The sequence below is a fragment of the Thamnophis sirtalis genome, unplaced genomic scaffold, assembly GCF_051295495.1.
Source record: "Thamnophis sirtalis isolate CommonGarterSnake01/CBP01778 unplaced genomic scaffold, rThaSir2_p1.2 scaffold_9, whole genome shotgun sequence".
Classification (NCBI taxonomy): domain Eukaryota; kingdom Metazoa; phylum Chordata; class Lepidosauria; order Squamata; family Natricidae; genus Thamnophis; species Thamnophis sirtalis.
In genome coordinates, this window is record NW_028261389.1 from 67,859,119 (window position 1) to 67,879,988 (window position 20,870).

General features: G+C 38.0%; 1 protein-coding gene and 1 non-coding gene across 4 annotated transcripts in view; one reads left to right on the forward strand and one right to left on the reverse strand.

Annotated features, from left to right (window-relative positions):
• CELSR1 (cadherin EGF LAG seven-pass G-type receptor 1) overlaps positions 1-20,870 on the forward strand; it is a 182,691-nt gene that overhangs the window by 91,098 nt on the left and 70,723 nt on the right. For all 3 annotated transcript variants that reach the window (XM_087722171.1, XM_087722173.1, XM_087722172.1), the window contains exon 5: positions 2,256-2,344. In XM_087722171.1, the coding sequence (XP_087578297.1) occupies positions 2,256-2,344 (89 nt within the window). The remainder of the gene's footprint in view (positions 1-2,255; positions 2,345-20,870) is intronic.
• On the reverse strand, positions 13,274-13,380 carry LOC148044173 (U6 spliceosomal RNA). Its single transcript, XR_015697785.1, has one exon. It is a non-coding gene; the product is annotated as a U6 spliceosomal RNA (small nuclear RNA).

A 20,870-nucleotide genomic window follows, 5' to 3' on the forward strand; every position in this document is an offset into this window, starting at 1 on the left:
CTTATAGTTGCCAAAAGTTGTTGGTTGTTGCCGTTAACATTGTTTATGCCAGTCTACAGCTAATGTTGTTGTTGTCATTAATTGTTAGCGGAATTTGAGTGCCAACAAATGCTTTTCTAAGTGTGATTTTATATGCTTACTGATGTCTTGTATTTAGATTCCTCGGATTGTAATCAATATACATTTGATCTTAGAATAGAATGAGCTGGAAGGGACCTTGGAGGTCTTCTAGTCCAGCCCCTACTCAAGCAGGGCTGAGTACTGTGCCATTTTAGATAAGTGGCTGTCTAGACTCTTTTTAAAAAAATCCAGTGATGGAGCACCAATGATTTCTGGAGGCAAGCTGTTCCACTGCTTAATTGTCCTTACTTTTAGGAAGTTTCTCCTTAATTCCAGGTTGTTTCTCTCTTTGATTAGTTTCCAACCATAACTGAGATTTGCAAGTTGGAAGTGCTTCTAAATTCATATTTGACCCTTGGAAGCTCTTTTAAGAAATATAGCCTCTAATTGTTTTTGTCCAGTTTAGGCTAAAATAGTTGATTCTGTCCATTTAAAAAGAAGTCACAGTGTGATATGAGATACGTGTTTGAAACTTCAGCTGGAAAGACAGATAGATGCAAAAGTGTGCGTAAACATTCGTTACTGGGAAGTTACTAAATTTCCATTTAGTAGTTTTGCATATTTAGCTTTACATGGATTGGTTCCTGGATAGGCAAAGCAGGGTTTTTCAAACTATTCCATGGAGTCACTAGAACAGCAGGGAGAAAAACTTCACTCACAGTTCATTGAGTCCCTCTGGGAATAGGGCGGCATAGAAATGCAATAAATCAAATTAAATCAAATCAAATCATTTTCTATCACTAGGACTTTACTTTTTTCCATTTAGCAGCTTTCCATAATTTTTTTTAAAAAAAAAACCTTTGAAAACCCCGGAACTAAATAATATCCTGTCATGTACAATGCTGTCTGTATCTTCTCTATAACTTCATTTCTGGAGACACAACACTTTATTCTCTGTTATTTTGAAAGTGATGGAGATGGCTGGCGGTCAGGAAAAGGTCACACCAAAACCTGAGCTCTCTCTCTCTCTGCCAAATGCCTCTTTTTGTTACAACAGATCTTTAATCTGCCAGACTCCGCATCGTTTTCCAGCTGCTTTTATTGTTCTCTTTATTATTATTATTTTTCTACATACCGTTTCTAATCCAAGCATTTAACTTGATGTAAACTATCATGAAAAACATGGTTATGTTGAAAGGCTTTGTTATCTGTTGCCTTAATTCATGAGTATATTGAGGGAACCGTTTAGTTACCGTTCAAAGTTACAACAGCACTGAAAAAACTGACTTAGGATCGTTTTTCCACACTTAGACCTTTGCCACATCCCCATGGTCGTGTAATCAAAATTCAGATGCTTGGCACCCGACTCGTATTATGACGGTTGCAGTGTCCTGGGATCCCCTTTTACGACCTTCTGACAAGCAAAGTCAGTGTCCAGTGACTTTATCCAGAAATGAAGATATAGAGAAGATACAGAAGCCTGATTCACTGAGCAACTGTGTCATTAACTTAACTGCAGTGATTCACTTAACAACAGTAGCAATGGGGCAAAACTCACTTAACAGATGTCTCACTTGACAACAGAAATTTTGGTCTCAGTTGTGGTCGTAAGTCGAGGGCTACCTGTATATGTATACATATGTACAATGGATTTATCTTAAAACATTTTGGTACTGATCTATTCAATATTTTTTTGAATATATTTTGATGCTGATTGTACCAAATATGATTAGCATCTATGTTGTTAATTGCAAAAATGAATGTGGTCAAAAATGGAACTTTTAAGATGAACTCTCTCTCTCTCTCTCTCTCTCTCTCTCTCTCTCTCCCTCCCTCCCTCCCACCCTCCCTCTCTCTCCCTCCCTCTCCCTCCCTCCCTCCCCCTCTCTCTCCCTCCCTCCCTCTCTCCCTCCCTCCCTCTCTCTCCCTCCCTCTCTCCCTCCCTCCCCCTCTCCCTCCCTCCCTCTCTCCCTCCCTCCCTCCCTCTCCCTCCCTCCCTCTCTCTCCCTCCCTCTGTCTCCCTCCCTCTCTCTCCCTCCCTCTCTCTCCCTCCCTCCCTCTCCCTCCCTCCCTCTCTCTCCCTCCCTCTGTCTGTCTCCCTCCCTCTCTCTCCCTCCCTCCCTCCCCCCTCCCTCCCTCCCTCCCTCTCTCTCTCTCTCTCGCTCGCTCGCTCGCTCTTCCATGCTATTTTTCAGGAGAAACCACCACAACTGTTGCACCATTTGTTCCAGGAGGGGTTAGTGATGGCCAGTGGCATTCTGTCCAAGTGCAGTATTATAACAAGGTAAGAGATGCTCTTTTAGCGAGATTCTTTATAAACTCAATAGTTTCGATCAGTTACTCTGTTAACATGAACCAAGGAAGTCCTTACAGTTAAAAGCTTTGCTGGAATGGGAAACTTGCTTTGGGGCTGATGCATTTTTTTATACTGCAATAGGTTATTTGGATATATTCCATAATGATGAATGAGGGTCTTTCAACCATTTGTGACTATTCTTCACAAAATAATGTAAACCAAGGTTCCCCAATGCCCCTCCCCCTGGTCCAGGGACCGGCACCGGTCCGTGGCATTCCAGAAACTGGGCCACACAAACGAACATGGGCCCATTCACAGAATTCTGGCAGCATGCGAAACCATGCCCTCTCTGGTCCGTAGAAAATCCTCTCTCCATGGAACTGGTCTCTAGTGCCCAGGAGGTTGGGGACTGTTGATGTAAATTAGGAGTGTCAAACTTGATTTCATTGAGGGATGCATCAGGGTTGTGTTTGACCTTGGGGGGGGGGGCTGGGGTGTGTGGCCAGGGTAGGTGTGGCCAGCTTGACATCACTCATGTCAGAGTGCGTGTGGCGGCCCGAGTGCTGTGCCCGCGAAAACAGGCTCCCGAGCGCCGTTTTCAGCCATGACAGCTTCCTGCAACCCTCTGCCAGCAAAAACGGCCCTCTCTAGCGCCATTTTCTCTGGCAGAGGCACCGCGGGCTGGCCCTTCACTGTTTCCCGGTCAGCCCCATGTGCCAGATCTAAGCACCCCAAATGCTGCCCACAGGCATTGAGATTGGCATCCCTAATGTAAAACTTACATAACCATTCTAAGGCCAAAGAAAGAGAACCAGTAAGTCTGCTCTTTTAGTTTCAAAGCAACATTTATCTAAATACTTTGAAATGACCAAGAGTGACTATAGCTAAAAAAAAAAAAAGCTATAGTCAAAAGCTTACAGCCAAGCCATTAAGAAACTACTTAATGAGAAAGCCTAATGATGAGAGCATAATATGCTTTTGATTAATGTGACATTAATTCTTTGCTCCTTGTTGTCAAAAGTGAACTTCTTTCTTCAGTTCAAATAGCTTTTTCTATGTGGAAAAGCTAAATCACAATTGATCCTTTTTGTTCAGGTTTTAGTTTTAAAGTCGCTCATTCAGCACAAAAAGAACCCTGTGTCTTAGCAAGAATTCCTTATTATAAGCAGGAATATTTTTCTTGATATAGTATCAGAATACTATTTTTAATTTAGACATTTAAGGGTAAAAGTAAAGACTTATTTGAATTAAAGCTGCCTGCCGGTGATTACATGGATATAAGCCTTGTAATTTTTTGTTTTGCTAGCAATGCTGAAACATTTAAAAAAAAAAAACTTCTCAATTTACCTTGGATTTCCTGCTGATCTTGCACTAAAGTACTAATATAAATCCAATCCTGCACGGCTTTTTGAGATTAGTCAAGGTTGAATAACTGCTGCCGCTTAAAATTGAAATTATAAAAAATAATTATCATTGTAAAGTAATTGGTTCTACCGAAGAACTAAGATTTATAAACATAACCTCTGTTAAAGTTTCTTGTTAATAATTTGCAAGGATAAGTTTGGCATGTTGTAACCAAGATGATTAGGGGACTAGAAGCTAAAACATATGATAAGCAGTTGCAAGTACTCGACATGGCTAGTCTAGGGAAGAGAAGGAGAAGGGGAGACATGATAGCAGTGTTCCAATATTTGAGGGGCTGACACAGAGAGGAGGGGGTCAAGCTATTTTCCAAAGCACCAGAACGCCAGGCAAGGAATAATGGATGGAAACTGGTCAAAGTAAGATTCAACCTAGAAATAAGGAGAAATATTCTGACACTGAGAACAATTAACCAATGGAACTTCAGAAGTTGCTTTCAGAAATTGTGGGAGCTTCCTCACTGGAAGCATTCAAGAAGAGACTGGACTGCCATTTGACAGAAATGGTGTAGAGTCTCCTGTTTGGATGGTGGGGTTAGCAATAGCAATAGCAGTTAGATTTATATACCGCTTCATAGGGCTTGCAGCCCTCTCTAAGCCGTTTACAGAGTCAGCATATTGCCCCCACAGTCTGGGTCCTCATTTCACCCACCTTGGAAGGATGGAAGGCTGAGTCAACCTTGAGCCGGTGAGATTTGAACCGCCGAACTGCAGCTAACATTCAGTTAGATTAGTCAGTTGGACTAGATGACCTATAAGGTCCTTCCAACTCTGTTAATCTGTTAAATAACTACTGTTGGGGTTGTCTTTGGAGCTTAAAATAATGAAGTTCAGAGAAAGCAGGTAACAGATATAAGGAGAAAGAATTCAGGGTTAGTTTAAGCCTGTCTTCCTGGCTTGTTTGACACCCTCACCATGGATGTTCATTTGCCCATGGCATTTATCAATGAATTATCCATGCTATGAAGAAAAAAAAAGGGCGGGGGTTGATTTAAAAGTTTGACAGGATTACTTTATAGTTTCAATGTAAGAGTTTTTGAAGAGTTTTTGAAGAGTTTTTGAACCACAATGCTTGGAGGATGACCTTTGCCAACAATAGAGAGGCCTGTGCTGAAAATAACACTAAATATAGTCCAGGATAATAAGGATGAGCGCCCCCCCCCCGAAAAGGCAGAGGGTAATATTTTTATATCACAACAAAACAGTAAATAACTTAATATTCATACCAGAATATTGGGGAACATCTTTTACTGTTTGTAAATGAATTTGTCTTATGAACCATCACTCTGCCATCACTCTGCTAAACAAATAATTAACCTCACCACTGTCAAACTATTCACTAAGACTGCACTACTATTACTATTAGTCTTCTCATCGTTCCTATCCCCCATCTCCTCCCACTTACGACCGCAGGACTGTAACTTTCTTGCTTGTATTCTTATGATTTATATTGATATTGATTGTTTCCTGATTGCTTATTTGTACCCTGTGACTATCATTAAGTGTTTTATCTTATGATTCTAGATGAATATATTCTATTTTATTTTTCTCTATGTACACTGAGAACATATGCACCAAAGACAAGTTCCTTGTGTGTCCAATCACACTTGACCAATGAAGACTTCTATTCTATTCTAACCTGGAAGGTTGGAATGAAAATGTCACTGAAAATTATGATTAGGTTAAAATGGAGCTACATTTCTGAAGCTTCTCAGGGCACCATTGTCATCAGAATATGTGAGCCTGAGGCTGACTGCAGCTCATCCTCATAAAGCTTGTCTCTGTTTATTTCTACATGTCATGAGGTCATTGCCTTGAGTTCTTTATGAAAGACATCATTCTTTCTTATTCCTTTATCTTTTATTTTAACATTCTGGGAGAGGCTATAGATATTTGCAGCTTATTTAAGTGCCCACTTAGTCTTTGCCATAAATTTTCTTGCAATCTGCAGCATACACCCCTGCATTTGGTTGTTACAGTTCAGTTGCTTTCGTTGAAAAAACACTGATAAAATGACAGATGATAGAGTAATCCATAGTTCTTTTACTGGAGTCATTGGCTCATGTTGGCCAAGAAGCCTGGGAAAAAAGCTTATATATCAGCAAAAGTCTGGGTTTCATGGTGTGGTTGTTGGTTTAGAATTTTAAGCAGCTGCCAAAAAGATAACAACTTGACATTGCTCCAGGGTATTCTTTAAAAAGAAAAGTGATTCCACACATTAGTTAAAAATAAGGTTTTGCCTCACATCAGGATCCCAACTTCGTTCAAGTACTAAAGCATTTTTCTAACAATATGATTATTTACGGACAAGAAAAACCATTTTGTGTATGGACAACGCTGCTTTTAAAAACAAAGTTCCTACCTCTTAGAACACAGTGGACCCGTTTACTGGTTTAATAATGGCACTGGCCATTATTAAAGATTTTGCAGGCCTGTTTGCCATCGCAAATCAATAGTTGACTTTTTGCCTTATTGGTTTGTTTAATTTATATTCCACACTTCAATAGGTTCCCAGAACAGTTTCCAAGAAGTTAAAACTACAGCAAATAGAAATTTAGAAAATGTAAATAAGAACATTAAAATACCATAGCATGAAAGCAATGAAAGAACTGTACGATAAAGATTCCCTTGAGTCAGGCACAATTCTTAATTATAAGGACACACCCATGTAATTTTCTTGGCGGTAATGTGCAAGTGATTTTCCATGGCTGCCTTTTGGGACAATTTTTCTGTCTCTCTATCTATCCTATACAGCCCTGATGTTTTCTGGCGGTGTCCTATCCAAGTTGAGATACTATGATTATGCAAGGAAATGTAACCAACACTAAGGAACAAAAAGGCCCAAAGGGCTAAACTAGTATCTGCATTTCCTGCATTGGATGAGGAGAGCACATCTTTCTCCTTCTGTCTGGCTACTTTTCATAGAGGCTTGATTGAGAGCATTTTAACAAACTGCATCACTGTTTGGTTTGGTGGCAGCAATGCCTCAGATAGAAAGTCCATACAGAGAGTGGTAAGGACAGCTGAGAAGATTATAGGAAGCTTGCTTCCTGTTATTCAGGATACTGCTTTTAAGCGCTATGTGCTTAGAGCTCAAAGCATTGTTAAAGACCCCACACACCCACTCCTCTGGGAGGAGGTTTCAAAGTATATCTAGCAGGACTACCAGATTCTGTAACAGCTTTGTTCCCTATGCCATCCATATGGTAAACTTACAAGATTCATTTTTCTCGCCATGTGCATGTATACATCTGAACTAGACTGTGCTAATTCTTCGTGTCATATAATACCTGTATATGTGGGTATATGTTTATTTAGTTAGTTATGTAGTGTATATTGGAGGTGATCCTTTGAGAGCTGTGTGCAACAAAATTTCATTTTAATGTATGCTGATTAGTGTATGTTCAAAGTGACAATGAAGTTATTTTAAATCTTAAGTCTGAAGACATCCTGGTAGGGGATCTAAATTGAAATCTACATTGAAAGGACATTCCTAAGCCAGATATTACTTGTCCACTGCAGTTCGCATTTTGGAGGCCTATAAGATGTATAGGAAATCTGAAGATTTCCCCTAAATGATAGCATGATGGAGAAGGATTATATTGAAATAACAGCTTATGCTATCTAGATAATAACAAGAAACAACTCCTTTTTCTTTTTTAAATAGAAGTCTCTTCAGCTCTTAGCATCCAATAAGAAGGGAGACATATTTCTGTTGGATATCATCATACCAGAAAAATATAATAAATGGGTTATGTATTTCATATTATATGTGTTAACAGTGGCCATAATTTTATTTGCACAACATTGGAAAGGTGTGGAGACCCCCACAGATGAGAAGATAGGGAAAAAAATACTAGAATATGCAGAAATGGATAGCTCAACCCATGAAATTAAAGAGAAGGAAGATACAGAATATTTTGAAACATGGGATTCGTTTTATCTATGGTTAAATAACAGGAACAGAAATTAGAATATTTAAAATTATAAGTGAAGGATTAATTTTACCATGGGGGTTAATTATGATATGTTAATTATCAACAAGATTTAGATTAACAATTAAGTATTAATATTATGTGGAGAAAATACTGTTATTATCTGATCACTACTAATGAACATGATGATGATGATGATGATGATGATGATGATGACTATTGCTCAAATTAACTGTAACCAGGCAACACACTGTTTATATAGACATTAAAATTGTTGCTCTTTCTTTACACAGTAAAAGTAAAAATAAAAATAAAAATTGAGAAAAAAGAAGGGCGACATTGCACAGGTTCAACTTAATTTGCCTGTGTTGGATTGTTGGGTACTGCAAGCAAAGCTAAACCACAAACTTGCCTTTTCCCCTTAAGGCTTCCTTTCCAAATTCTACAAAACTAGAAATCCACACTTGCCTGTAAGCAATACATGTTTGGAAGCAGTTTATTGGTAAGCTCTTGTTTTAACAAGGCCTTAAAGTACCACAGAGGTTTTTCTAAGACAAAGGTAATTTAGAGATTTCGGGTTGTGCCAATAAATATATGGGATGCTATGTCTAAACTTGATGCAACAGTGACATGCCAGAATCATTCAGAATCAGATGCATTGCATCACTTAAATTACATGCAGATAGCAGATTTGAAATCAAGGTACTGGCTGTTTTGCCAATAACATATTTTACCATGCTGCTCTGTAGCTGCTGCAAATCAGTCAAATTTGATACTTGATGATATGAATGGTTGATAATGTTATGACACTTTAAATATCAACCATTCATTGTATAAACTTCTATACATCTCTTATATATTCCTTTGTGAATTTCAGCTTATAACCTGGAGTTTGCCATAGATAAATATAAATGAGAAAATACAGGAATGGCTTTTCCCATTCAATATGAAATGATACCTTTGCTGTTGTCACTAAAGTGACTCTCTGCCATTGGCATTGTCCAATATTATTGTTACCTGGTGTAGGTGCCTGCTTGGTTTGACAACTACAGGAATACCTTGGGTATCCCTGCCTGGATTTGATGTGCATTCCCAACATTCTTCACTCACTCTTACCATTCTTTGCTGTGCATCCCCAACATCCCCCCGCCCCCAGCACAATAAGGCACCATTACAAGACTTGGGTGGTGGTGGTTGGGGACTATTTATAAGTGGTCCGTAATAGCTATAGATAGGCTGATGCTTAAATCGAATTTTGTACTTTCTATATGAGACTATATGCATGCTAATTTTCCTGTTTATTGCTAAAATTCAGATTTCTCAAGTCAATTGGTTTCTTCAAATATGTTTACAAGTTGTATCTATGTATCAGCATATTTCTTGGGAAGTTTCCTTTTCTTTTTGTTTCTTCAACATTTTTTTAAAATCTCCAAATGGAAGGTATTTTCACATTTAGCTTCAATTTATTGGGCTTTGTATATACAAAATGCGACTCAATGGCTCAGTGGCTAAGACGCTGGCCTTGTTGATCAGAAAGGTTGGCAGTTCGGCGGTTGAAATTCCTAGCACTGCGTAACGGAGTGAGCTCCCGTTACTTGTCCCAGCTTCTGCTAACCTAGCAGTTTGAAAGCAAGTAAAAAATGCAACTGGAAAAATAGGATCCACCTTTGGTGGAAAGGTAACAAAGCTCCGTGCACCTTCAGCATTTAGTCATGCCGGCCACATGACCATGGAGACGTCTTCGGACAGCGCTGGCTCTTCGGCTTTGAAACGGAGATGAGCACTGCCCCCTAGAGTCAGGAATGACTAGCACCTATGTGTGATTATTCAACTCCATTAGTCATAAATGCAACTTCATAAACCCTTGTTTTTTTAATAAAGTCATTTAAAAATAGGAATTTATTTCCTTATTAAATAATAGGAAGTATTTATAAATTCCATGGTTATTTCTATAGTAGTTTGGATGAGTTATGGGGTACAGTTTTAAGGCTGCATATGTCTTTAACTTATTACACTACCTTTAAGAGTCTTAAAGATAAAACAGGATTTTGACTGATTTTATAAAGTTGGGAGTTTTGAAATTAAAATCTTTGAAGCGTTTCCAAATTTCCTTGCTGTAAAATATGCTATCTTTAATCTACTAATTAAATTACCTTTTCTCTTTAAATATATAAGGAAGCTTTATCCAAAATTTAATGAAGCATGTTTTCATGGGAAATGCCAGATCAAGTTACACAATAACATACTAACATATTCATATGCATATTCATAAGAAATATCATTTATTTCTGTTATATTTCCAATTCTATATTATATGCAAGAATCAACAGGTTTATTTATCTAGTTTTTCTCTTGTAAGTATGTTGAGGAGTACTTGAAATAGTTTGGCATTGTTTGAAAACAGTATTAAAAATATAACTCTATCTCTGCAATCTCTGATGAACAAATGGAAGCACCATTTGTGGCTGGTTGTCTGCGCAGCTGAAAGATTGATTATCTAATTTCCTGAGGGGAAAACGGGTTTTGTATGATGATAGAAGTCACCTGACATAATCAACTTTAGCCTAGTGTAAAGCTATATATTAGAGTCTTCCTCTGGAAAACAAAGCTAATTTCCTATTTAATTGTTTCATTTTGATTCTAGTGATTCTTATTTATATAGAATATTCAAAGAAAAATGGTTTCATTCCAGATAAGTAAAATTGTAAAATGTGCCAGGCACATTTCTTTTAAAATTTGGCTCAAAATGTAATAGTAATTATGTGATCGGAAGTTAGATCTGAACCAGCCTCTCATAAGTCATCATCTTATTTCTTAATATGTACCAATAGCAATGAAGGCAAAACAGGACTGCCACATAAGCTTTAACTCCCAGAATTCCCCCAGCCAACACTTACAACTGGTGATTTTGCAATTCTTTAAAGTTATGACAGCCACTGCACATGCTTTGTGGCCTGTAAAGCACCCTGATGTGACTATATCTATATAGAGCCGAGGTGGCGCAGTGATTTGGGTGCAGTACTACAGGCCACTTTAGCTGACTGTGATCTGCAGTTCAGCGGTTCAAATCTCACCGGCTCAAGGTCAACTCAGCCTTCCATCCTTCCGAGGTGGGTGAAATGAGGACCCGGATTGTGGGGGCAAGTTGCTGACTCAATTTGCTAAAAAATTTGTAAACCGCTTAGAGAGGGCTGAAAGCCCTATGAAGCGGTATATAAGTCTAATAAATAAATAAATAAATAAATATGTCTGGCAGGTTTGCTTTATGACCAGGTGTGGCATTCCACAGTCATATGATCATAATTTGTTATTTTTTGGGGTGTTGTGGTCAGCCAGTAGAGTTGGCAGGAGATTTGGACCGTGAGGAAGTTGGGGAGGAACATGGGCCAGCACTGGAGTCTGGGGAAGGCTCTGATGAAAGCTCGGTGTCAGAGACAGCGGGAGGGGGGGAGGCAGAGCCGTATGCCAGTTATTAGCTGCCTTCAGAGTCAGACATCAGTGAGGCAGAAGAACAACTGGAGCCTGTTCCCAGTGTGTGCATGTGCAGAGTTGCCAGATGAAGAAAAACAGTTAAAGAACAGGGGTTGACTTGGGAGTAAGGCCACAGGTAGCCGATGAATATTTCCGCCCAGAGGAAATAAAAGAGCAAAAGGGGAGTGGAGTTTGCAGGAGACAATTAGTTCGCTTAATTGGTTTGTGACTCTCTGAGACTCCTTGCCAGGTTTTGCAGATGTGAGCCTGGCAGCTCTCCAAGCCAGATAAGGTCTGTGACTGTAAATCTTTCCTTGAAAGTCTTTGCTGAATGTGAATGAGCAGAATTCACAGTAAATTATTAAAAGGTCTTGTTTTTTTTTTTCGGGACAAGGAGTTTGCTTCATGCTCTTGGGAAACCTAGGTCAGAACAGCTGGTTTCTAACAACAATCAGAATTCACTTAACTGCCACAGCATTCACTTAATGACAGTCACAAAAAAGGCTGGAAAATTACTTCAGGTCACATAGTGCCTTGACTTAACAATCAAAACACAACTGGAGTTCTGGTCCCAATTACAATGGTAGGCCGAGGACTATCTATAGATTCTTTTGTATGGATCTATGCAGGAGTGACTGGTGAAGTGTGGTCTTTATAGAGATGGCTGATACCTAGTTAGGAAGGAGAACTTTAGTTGCCAGTTTTTAAAATATTCATGAAATCTTGGTATTTTGGTGGTGCCAGTGAATAGGCATAGTTGCAGTTTCCCTGTCATTATGCAGTACCATCCAGACATGATGTCAGCTTCCCACAAACCACAATAGAACCCAGCCAACTACAAAAACATCATAGTCAGAAAACAAATCTCTTAATAAATTGAGCCCTAACAGAGACAGTGAGTGAAATCATATATAGCCATCACATGGTCCAGTTTTACTTATTTTGCAGGTTAAAAATGCTGACTAAACAGAAGGATACTTTCTAAATCCATTGTAGAATAATAATGCAACCATGGAACAGGTTGCTCAAGAAAATGAGCTAAGTCATAAAATGTAGGTCAGGTTATATACGTGTAAACTTGTGGTTGAAAACCAAATAAAGTGTAGGAAACTATAGATATATTATCTTCTGTTGCACATGTATCCACCCAAACAAACATATCCATAGGCTGCTCATCCATTTCCTGCTGATTGGAAATCAGCAAATAACTTCTGAAGAGCATGGCTCACGTTATAAATAACCTCTGGAGAGCTCTTTATTGAAACTGTTTGTAAAAGGGATATATCTTTGCTTTACTTTGGAAAGTTTAAAGCACTGTTCAGTTGTGTGTATCAGAATTTCAAACCACAGACTGCTTTGATGATTGCCATCATCAAAGCAAAGAATAGCGTGTGAAATTTGTTGTAATTAGTTCAAAATACTCCTTCTCTCAATGTAAATAAGAAGGCTGACTCTGTCCTAACTTGTGAGTGGACTTCACCTTCTACCGTGTAGACAGGGTGTAATTTTCTTTTGACACCCCCCCCCAATAAGTGCTTGGCCTTATTTTTGGGGAGGTCTTATTATTTTTGAGGTGCAGGAGGCCCTTAACCTTGGCCTGAATCCCATGGATCAGCTGATCAAGAGAGGTCAAGAAGTTCTGTCTCTGTTTCTGGCACACACTTGCCAGCCCTAACATCGCTGGGCCTGCTGCTCTTTTTGCGGCCTCCACTAAGAGAAGGGGCATGGTAGCTAGGGTTTGCAGGAGCGACCTCCATGGGGCCATTCCTTGTGGATGTAGAGGTATGTGGGGCATATTCCCACCTTCCCCGCCCAGAAAATGGCAGGGACCGGCTGCGCATGAGGTTAAATATTTTAGTGTAAGGCTTATTTTTGGGAAAGGGCTTATTTTTTAGCGCATGCACTCAAAAGCCCGATAGGGCTTATTATCTGGGAAGGTCTTTTTAAAATTTATTTATTTATTTATTTATTTATTTATTTATTTATTTATTTCCAAAACAAACATATATTGTAAAAAGTATATCAGCTGGTTACAAAAAGCTTTTGTGCATCTCTTCCACCGTCATCAGATATAATTCATATTAATTAAAAAAAATATGGAACACTTCATGAATTTGCGTGTCATCCATGCGCAGGGGCCATGCTAATCTTCTCTGTATCGTTCCAATTTTAGTATATGTGCTGCCGAAGCGAGGAGGTCTTATTTTGGGGGAAACAGGATAGAAAGCCATGTGGTTGTATCCTTATAGTAATCAGAGGTCAAGCTTAATGAGGTCATCTTTAATTTAAATATAATATGGTTTAAAGAGTCTTGATCAGGATACGTGTCGGGAAGAAAGTTTTGTTTATATGAGCTGTCAACCAGTGGGATGGGCCACTACATGAAGTGGTGAGTTCTCCTTCACTGAAGAACTTCAAATCTAGATCATCATCTGTCAAAGATACTCTAGCAAATCCCACATTGATGTTCAACTAGATCTTCAGACTATGCATCTATGATTCTGCCTGTACACAGAATATGATTATTAGAAAATTAGAGCTTAAGGTACCTTAATGTATTTAGATAAGTTAACAAAACCATGCCGCTTGTTACTATCATGAACCATGTCCTTTTCTAAAACAGCATTTCAAATAGCTGTCTTGGTTTTTATATTATGTGGCTATATGATAAGGAATTTAAGGAATAAAAGAGTTATTAAGTATACTGTTCTTAGTCATCTCCTGCAACAACTGCTAACCTAGGTCATTTTTTAAAGAAATAAATTGAAATGAATTTTCTATTTCTAATTTTTCAATTGAAACATTTATCACTGTAGTCTTGGGATCCTGCAACCTAAGATATAAATGCAAGCTATTAATAAGTACCTTGTATTTATGCACAGCTCATTCACGTTTGCATAAAACAGCCAATTCTTATATCTGTTGCTTAATTTAAAGTGGGTTTTTTTAAAAAAAGAAAGAACATATTTACATTGTTGAATACCGAGATCAAGAATTTATTATGATGAAGAGTTCCTCATTACTCCCATGTCCAGTGCTTGAAGAATTCCCTATAAGAACTTTCAAGTGTACTCTTACCTGCAGTGAATCATGCAATAAACGTCAAGAACTCAATAATTACGAAAATAACATCTCATCTGCCTGCACAGGAGAAAGAAAAGAAAACTGGGAAATGATGTTTCATTGAATATACATTTGTATTAACACAAGTGATCATAGAGCAGTGATGTCAAACCTTTTCGGTACCGAGTGCCAAACCAGAACGCATGCACACTGAAGTGCCAGAAACCCAAAGTTCAACTTAATTTAAAGTGGGGATTTTTTTAAAAAAAGGAAAGAACATATTTTACATTGTCTGGTCTTTGGGTTTTTAGTGCGCACATGCATGCTGGCCAGCTGGTCTTCACATGTGCCAGAGAGCTGGAAACTCAAAGACCAGGGGGCTGGCATGCACATGTGCACTGGCCAGCTGGTCTTTGGGCTTCCAGCTCTCTGGCACATGTGAAGACCAGCTGGCATGCGCACCGGGAACCAGAAGAGCAAATGGCGACAGTGCACGTCCCCACAGAGAGGGCTCTGCGTCATATGTTCCTCATCACACTCATAGAGGATTCCGAAAGTGGAATCCTTATAAACATTAAATAGTTATAGCTGGAAGTGGGGGAAGCATAGGAAAAAAGCACCTTTGAAAGCACAGTAGATTCACGTGTCAAAGAACTAGCCTTGAATTGGCAAGGTTCAGAAGGTATTTCGCCCGAGTTCCCATTTTATTGCCAGGTATGTTTTTCATCTTGCAGGTTTTCCTGTGTGGACATCCCCTAGGTGTAGCAATGTAATATAGTAATAGCAATAGCAGTTAGACTTATATACCGCTTTATAGGGCTTTCAGCCCCCTCTAAGCAGTTTACAGAGTCAGCATATTGCCCCCACAGTCTGGGTCCTCATTTTACCCACCTCGGAAGGATGGAAGGCTGAATCAACCCTGAGCCGGTGAGATTTGAACTGCTGAACTGCAGATAGCAGTCAACTGAAGTGGCCTGCAGTACTGCACTCTACCCACTGTGCCACCTCGGCTCTTGGGTTACTTACAGTCTGAAGCTTAGATGCAACAAATTGGGACGATATTTATTCATGTGTCCCAGGTGCTTTTCTTGCTCTTGGATGGTTTTTTGGGGGGTGTCGAGTTAAGCCAGAAGTGGTCAAGCCAGAAGGTGCTGCCATCTTGGTTCATCTCCTCCATATCTCCATAGCCAAATATTAATTTTTATCTCTTTTATAGATTATTTTTTTAGATTTTTGGTACATTACTTATAAAAAAGTGCTTTGTGTATTTCATATTGTTTAGCTTTTAAAATTATTGTTTGTATTCATTGTTGACCTTTCTTATGCTGGTCTGTGATTTAATGAAGATTTGATTAATCACGTGAACTAGACCTACATCATGTTAGTCTATGCACGTGTAATTTTATGCAAACTTACTTGAACCCTCATGAATGCAAAGGAACATACACAGAGGAAAACATGCACAGAAGTGACTTGAAAGTTTCTGAAACTTACCGGATATTTTCCCCCTTAAAACACTTGGAATATACTTGTAATTTCTAAGAAGAAGTGGCTGGGATTGGTTTTCCCATGGAACAATGTGAGACACAGTTCCCTAATAACAACTGTAGCTTTGAAGGTTGATTGATGACTATGTTAATTTATATGAATTACATGTACGCACATGCAAAACTAGATAGTTTAAAATTCAGTGCCTCCGTATTTTTCTCCCTTGAGTTTATCGCTCTATTAATACTGAAAAACCTAGAAAAACCTAAATATATAATTGCATCAGGAAAAGAAAATAGGGAGATAGTTTTTCTAGGTTTTTAAAGATCTTGGCTCATAGGGCGGAAAATGTCATTATGGGTGTAAATTCTTTTCCATCCCAAAACAAGCACGTACAACATCCAGTGTTGTTAATGAGTTGGGAGGAGGGGGAAGGGAGAGAATGAGACATCAAAGGAAGAAAGCCTTTATGTTCAATATTTGTTTTTCCTGTTGGCCATTAGTAGAAAGTGTTTTCCTATGTCAAAATACTGTTCTTTTTGTGGTGGCTTGCTCATAAACGTATTTATCTTTTTTGTTTTTTTGTTTTGAGTGAAGGAGCCGTAAAATAACTTGTCCCCAGTTAGACACCCCTTAAATGTATGGGCACTGAAATTCCTCAGATTCTGAGCTACAAATAGCCAAAGGTTACATTAGTTGGGAATCTCCTCACATTAGTTTGGGAAAAGATTGCTGGCTTTAGTGGTGTTATTCCGATTTGTGTAGCTTACAAACTCATACTTCAGGTCAGAAAAGCCCTGTACTATTTATTCACTGAACTCTTCCCTTTAGTTTGCAAATGTCAGAATTTCTAAACTCTATAACTTTATTTGTTGAATTTTTACAGATCCCGATATGGGTGCTTAATAAGAATCTGTGCCTACAGCAAAACAGTTAATGAGATTTTTGACCACAGAATCAGCCTAACACCTGTGAGTTCGAAGGCTTTCTCTTTATGTTAGAATATTGGGCTTAGACCAATAGATTAAAAAGTGAGGGTTTTTGTTTAACTCTGGCAGCGTGCCTAATGAGACTGAACATAATTGAACTGAAAGTGCACCCTTGGTGTTTAAGCATCTCCTATAGACTACTGCTACTTGTCCTATTTTTTATTAAATGCTGCAAGGAGGGAAAAAAAGTAGACCCCATGTGAGCATGATCCTTTAAAATCATAGCCACTGGTGATCTTTTTATATATTTATTTTTTTTGCCCACTACATAACTCTGAAAAGAAAATATTCGTTTAGCTTTTAAAAGTCAGTAGGAAACAGGTTTTCCTTAACCTTTAGCCACTTGAAACAGTAAATGAATACATACTACTGATTAACGTACGTACAATCTGGCATGGCTGTCAAAATATGTAAATGTTTTCTCCCCCTCTTAGTTATGTTTGCACTTCTCTTTTTTTTACATATTCTTTTTTTTATTTTTCAAAATATAAACATTTCGTCTTTCCTTAAACAGTGTGTCGTCTGGGTACAAATATCTCTGTGCAACAGCTTTCAACATTTACATCATCATTCACATTAATACTAATTCTCTCATCTTGGAATTACAATATATTAAGCAATTAAACATTATTAGCCTATTCATTTTCCTCTTAACATATCTTCTAGTAAAAATACAATACTAACATTAATTATGATTATCTTCCTCATCATAATACTAACAATTATCAACATATTTTCTACTCTTCTTTAGTCTTCTTCCCTCGTTTCCAATTGCCCTTCTTTTTCTCTAACCATTGCTAAAATACTTCCCATAACCTATAATATTCAGTTTGTTCTTTCTCTTTAATTTTTAATATTAATCTATTCATTTCTGCACATTCTAATATTTTCCTGATCACCTTCTCATCAATAGGAATCTCTTCACTCTTCCTATGTCGTGCAAATATAATTCTAGCTGCAGTGAATACATGGACAATTAAATAGGTATTCTCTTTATTATAGGTTTCAGGTAAAATCCCCAGCAAAAATATTTCTGGCTTTAACTCAAAACGTTGTTTTATCATCTTCTCCAACCATGTCATTATTTTTGTCCAATATTTTTTGCTTCTATACCTGTTTGCACTTCTAATTGTTATTTTCTATGCCTAAAGGGTATGTGCATAATAAGTAATAATAACCATGTTTACGTACCATAACAAACCAGGGTATATTCTTAAAAATAGATGTAAGGTTCAGACCCATACGTTATTTCAACCACTTGGCACCAAATGAGAGGAGATAAGTAAGGTGCCCTAACTTTTGGACAGAAACGTTTAGAGTTTTGAAAAGATGTTATGAGAGTCAGGCCACTGGAGGAAAAGGCTTACCAAATAACAAAATGGTAGTGATGGTGATAGTGAAACCTAGGCAACTGTAAAACCGTAATTTATCAAAGTGCTACAGTGGGTCTCACTGAGCAGAAATTTCTGCTTGGTTCCAATTATCTACCTAGCTATCAGTAAAAGATGCAGATGATAGACAGTAATGAGAAATGCAGTTTTTATTGTTTGCTAGATTTACAACTTGCATTTCCTCGAAAAGCTCAAACCATTTACCCTGTTTTCCTGAAAATAAGACCTCCCGAAAATAAGGCCAAGTGCTTATTTTGGGCGTCAATTTGGGGAAACACAGGACATAGGGATTTTCCTACATTTTTATTCTTTCAACCTGATTCTCCCAAGTTCTGGTTGAACAACTGAAACACTACACTAGACTATAGTCATGAAACCTGACAATAAAAATATAATTTATTGGCTTTAGTCCCAAGATTTTAAAGATGTATGGTGGTCACAACAGAAAAATAGTTATTATATAAGCCATCCGTGTTTCATCAATTGCATTTTGCATTTACATTTTGTTTTCATTGATTTAATGGCCAGATCCCTCCTAGGTTTTTCAAAATTTGTTCAGCATATAAGTGGCTTATCGCATTCTCATGGTTGATAAGAAAGGGCTCAGATCAAATTTACTAAGTAACAACTGTGTATTTTGAAGGAGCAAGTAACATACTGATCATATGTGCTCAATTCTGCATTAAGTTGATAAGAGGAAAAGTTTCACTTGGCAAACAACTAGATACCTATCTGAATTCAGAAGAGTTTCTCATTTGCCATTAGTATATACGTGGTGTCATTGATTCATGGTAGAAATGTTCTCTTTTGTATGAATTGACGATTTCCAAATACACTTTCCCTAGCTTATACCAAGCAGTATTCCCCAATCCGAATTCAACAGTCTGAAAGACTATTAGATTGCAACTCTTGGCTGCCACATTATGAATTTTGCAGTCTAAATCTAACCAGTTCCATCTTTAGCGTAACTGGTCTTCATCACCCAGAATCTCTAGTTGGCTGTGCTGCTTGGAACTCTAATATAAAAGTCTTGCTATTCCTACCTCCCTTTTCTTTTCTTAAATCAACCACATGTAGTTTTAAAACACAGAATTTCAGTCTATTAGAAGAAGGTGCTTTGTGAAAAAGAAGCAGACACTTTGTTAAATAGCAGCCACTAACAATAGAGGCTACTCATGCTGACAAATTTAGTTGCACAATATGCTGAATATTTACTGATGAAGGCAAAGTGGCTGAATACTATGACAAGCAGGTAATGTGAGCTTTCATACGATAAACCCGAGAAGCTGACTGCATATAGTAATATAATTTGAAAACCTGTTAACTGGCAATAAGTGTGTAAATATACAACTGAAACACTTTTCTGACTGCCTGAGTTGTATAACCACGCAATTAAAGTAAGCTCTGCTGTAAGGATGGCATCTTTTCATCACATTTTGTATACAATATCATGTCCAAATTACACCCATTTATTCATAGTTGCTCTCTTTGTCTCCCAAAGAAGGAGATAGCCATTTCAAATTGTTTTTAAAAAGTTATTTAAAGGAATATGTTCACTGATATACAGTATGTGCTGTATAATTATTTAGAAAGAAAGACCACACAAACCTAGTTGTCTGCAACCATGTATAAATGTGAGTGTGAGGGCAGAGGACAGTGTAATAATTTTGAACTTAGTACACAAGAGAAGAAAACTGTCCTATGGCAACAGTTCATAGGGCAGGCGGCTGGGGTCATTTTATTTCATTTTGCAGCATCTTAGTTTCAGTAAGGATTGATTTTATATAGAATAATATTTTGTGGGTATTTATTTATTGTTTGGTGTATGGCTGCCATGTATTTTGAAAGCCAGGAAAGTCTACATCGTAGTCGGGCTGCCAGCAGTTGCTAGTTCGTTCAGTATAGGCTGTTGCATTATCCAGAGTGCACCACTAGGAGGCGAACAAGCTTCATGCCCCATTTCATGAGTTTAATTCAATAACTCTTGAAGAGGAAAGGATGGAGGAATAGAGGGGAAAGATGGGAGCTTAACATTCTAAAACAGGAAAGAATCATGAAATGTAGGTTTCTGCAGCAAACCAAGTTGGAAATATAAAGATGATTTTGAAATATAAACAGTTATTTGATGTGTCTGTGGGTGTGCACATTGCATCTGTTGGCAACCTCCTTATAGCAAATTCAATTTTTACCAAATCACGCAATCACTGTTGTGCAATTTGAAGAAAATATTTAATTTCTTTAAGAATTGCTGACAAACATACCGTGCATGTTAATACATTTTTAGTCAAGTACTGACTCATACTTCAAACTCCTTTCCTAGCGGAAACAACAAGCTAGAGTATGAACTATAGGCTGGCTAACCCATAATCTTTTGAAAGTGAGAATCATAAAGTGATGATTGTGCAAATTGCTCCATAATATAATGAAAATGGGGAAGAGAAACGTTTAAGCACTTCATTTAAGATTCCAAACCATTGTAGCCTGGCAGTCTGTGAAAAAATAATAAAAATTATTGTTTATTCTTTAATACCCATAAGTGTCAGCTCTGCCATCTTCACTATGCTTCGCTAAGCTTGCTGGCATTCTTCCATAAACATGGGGGAGGGAGCAGAGACATTTGGGGAAGATGTGCAGGAGAAAGAAAGAGGAGGGAAAGTGGGGAGGGAATGGCATTAACGGAAACCAGACGTGTGAAAACCAGACTAACCCAGTTGCCCAAGGATGACTGGCCTGGAAAAGAATGTGAAGTCGTTTCA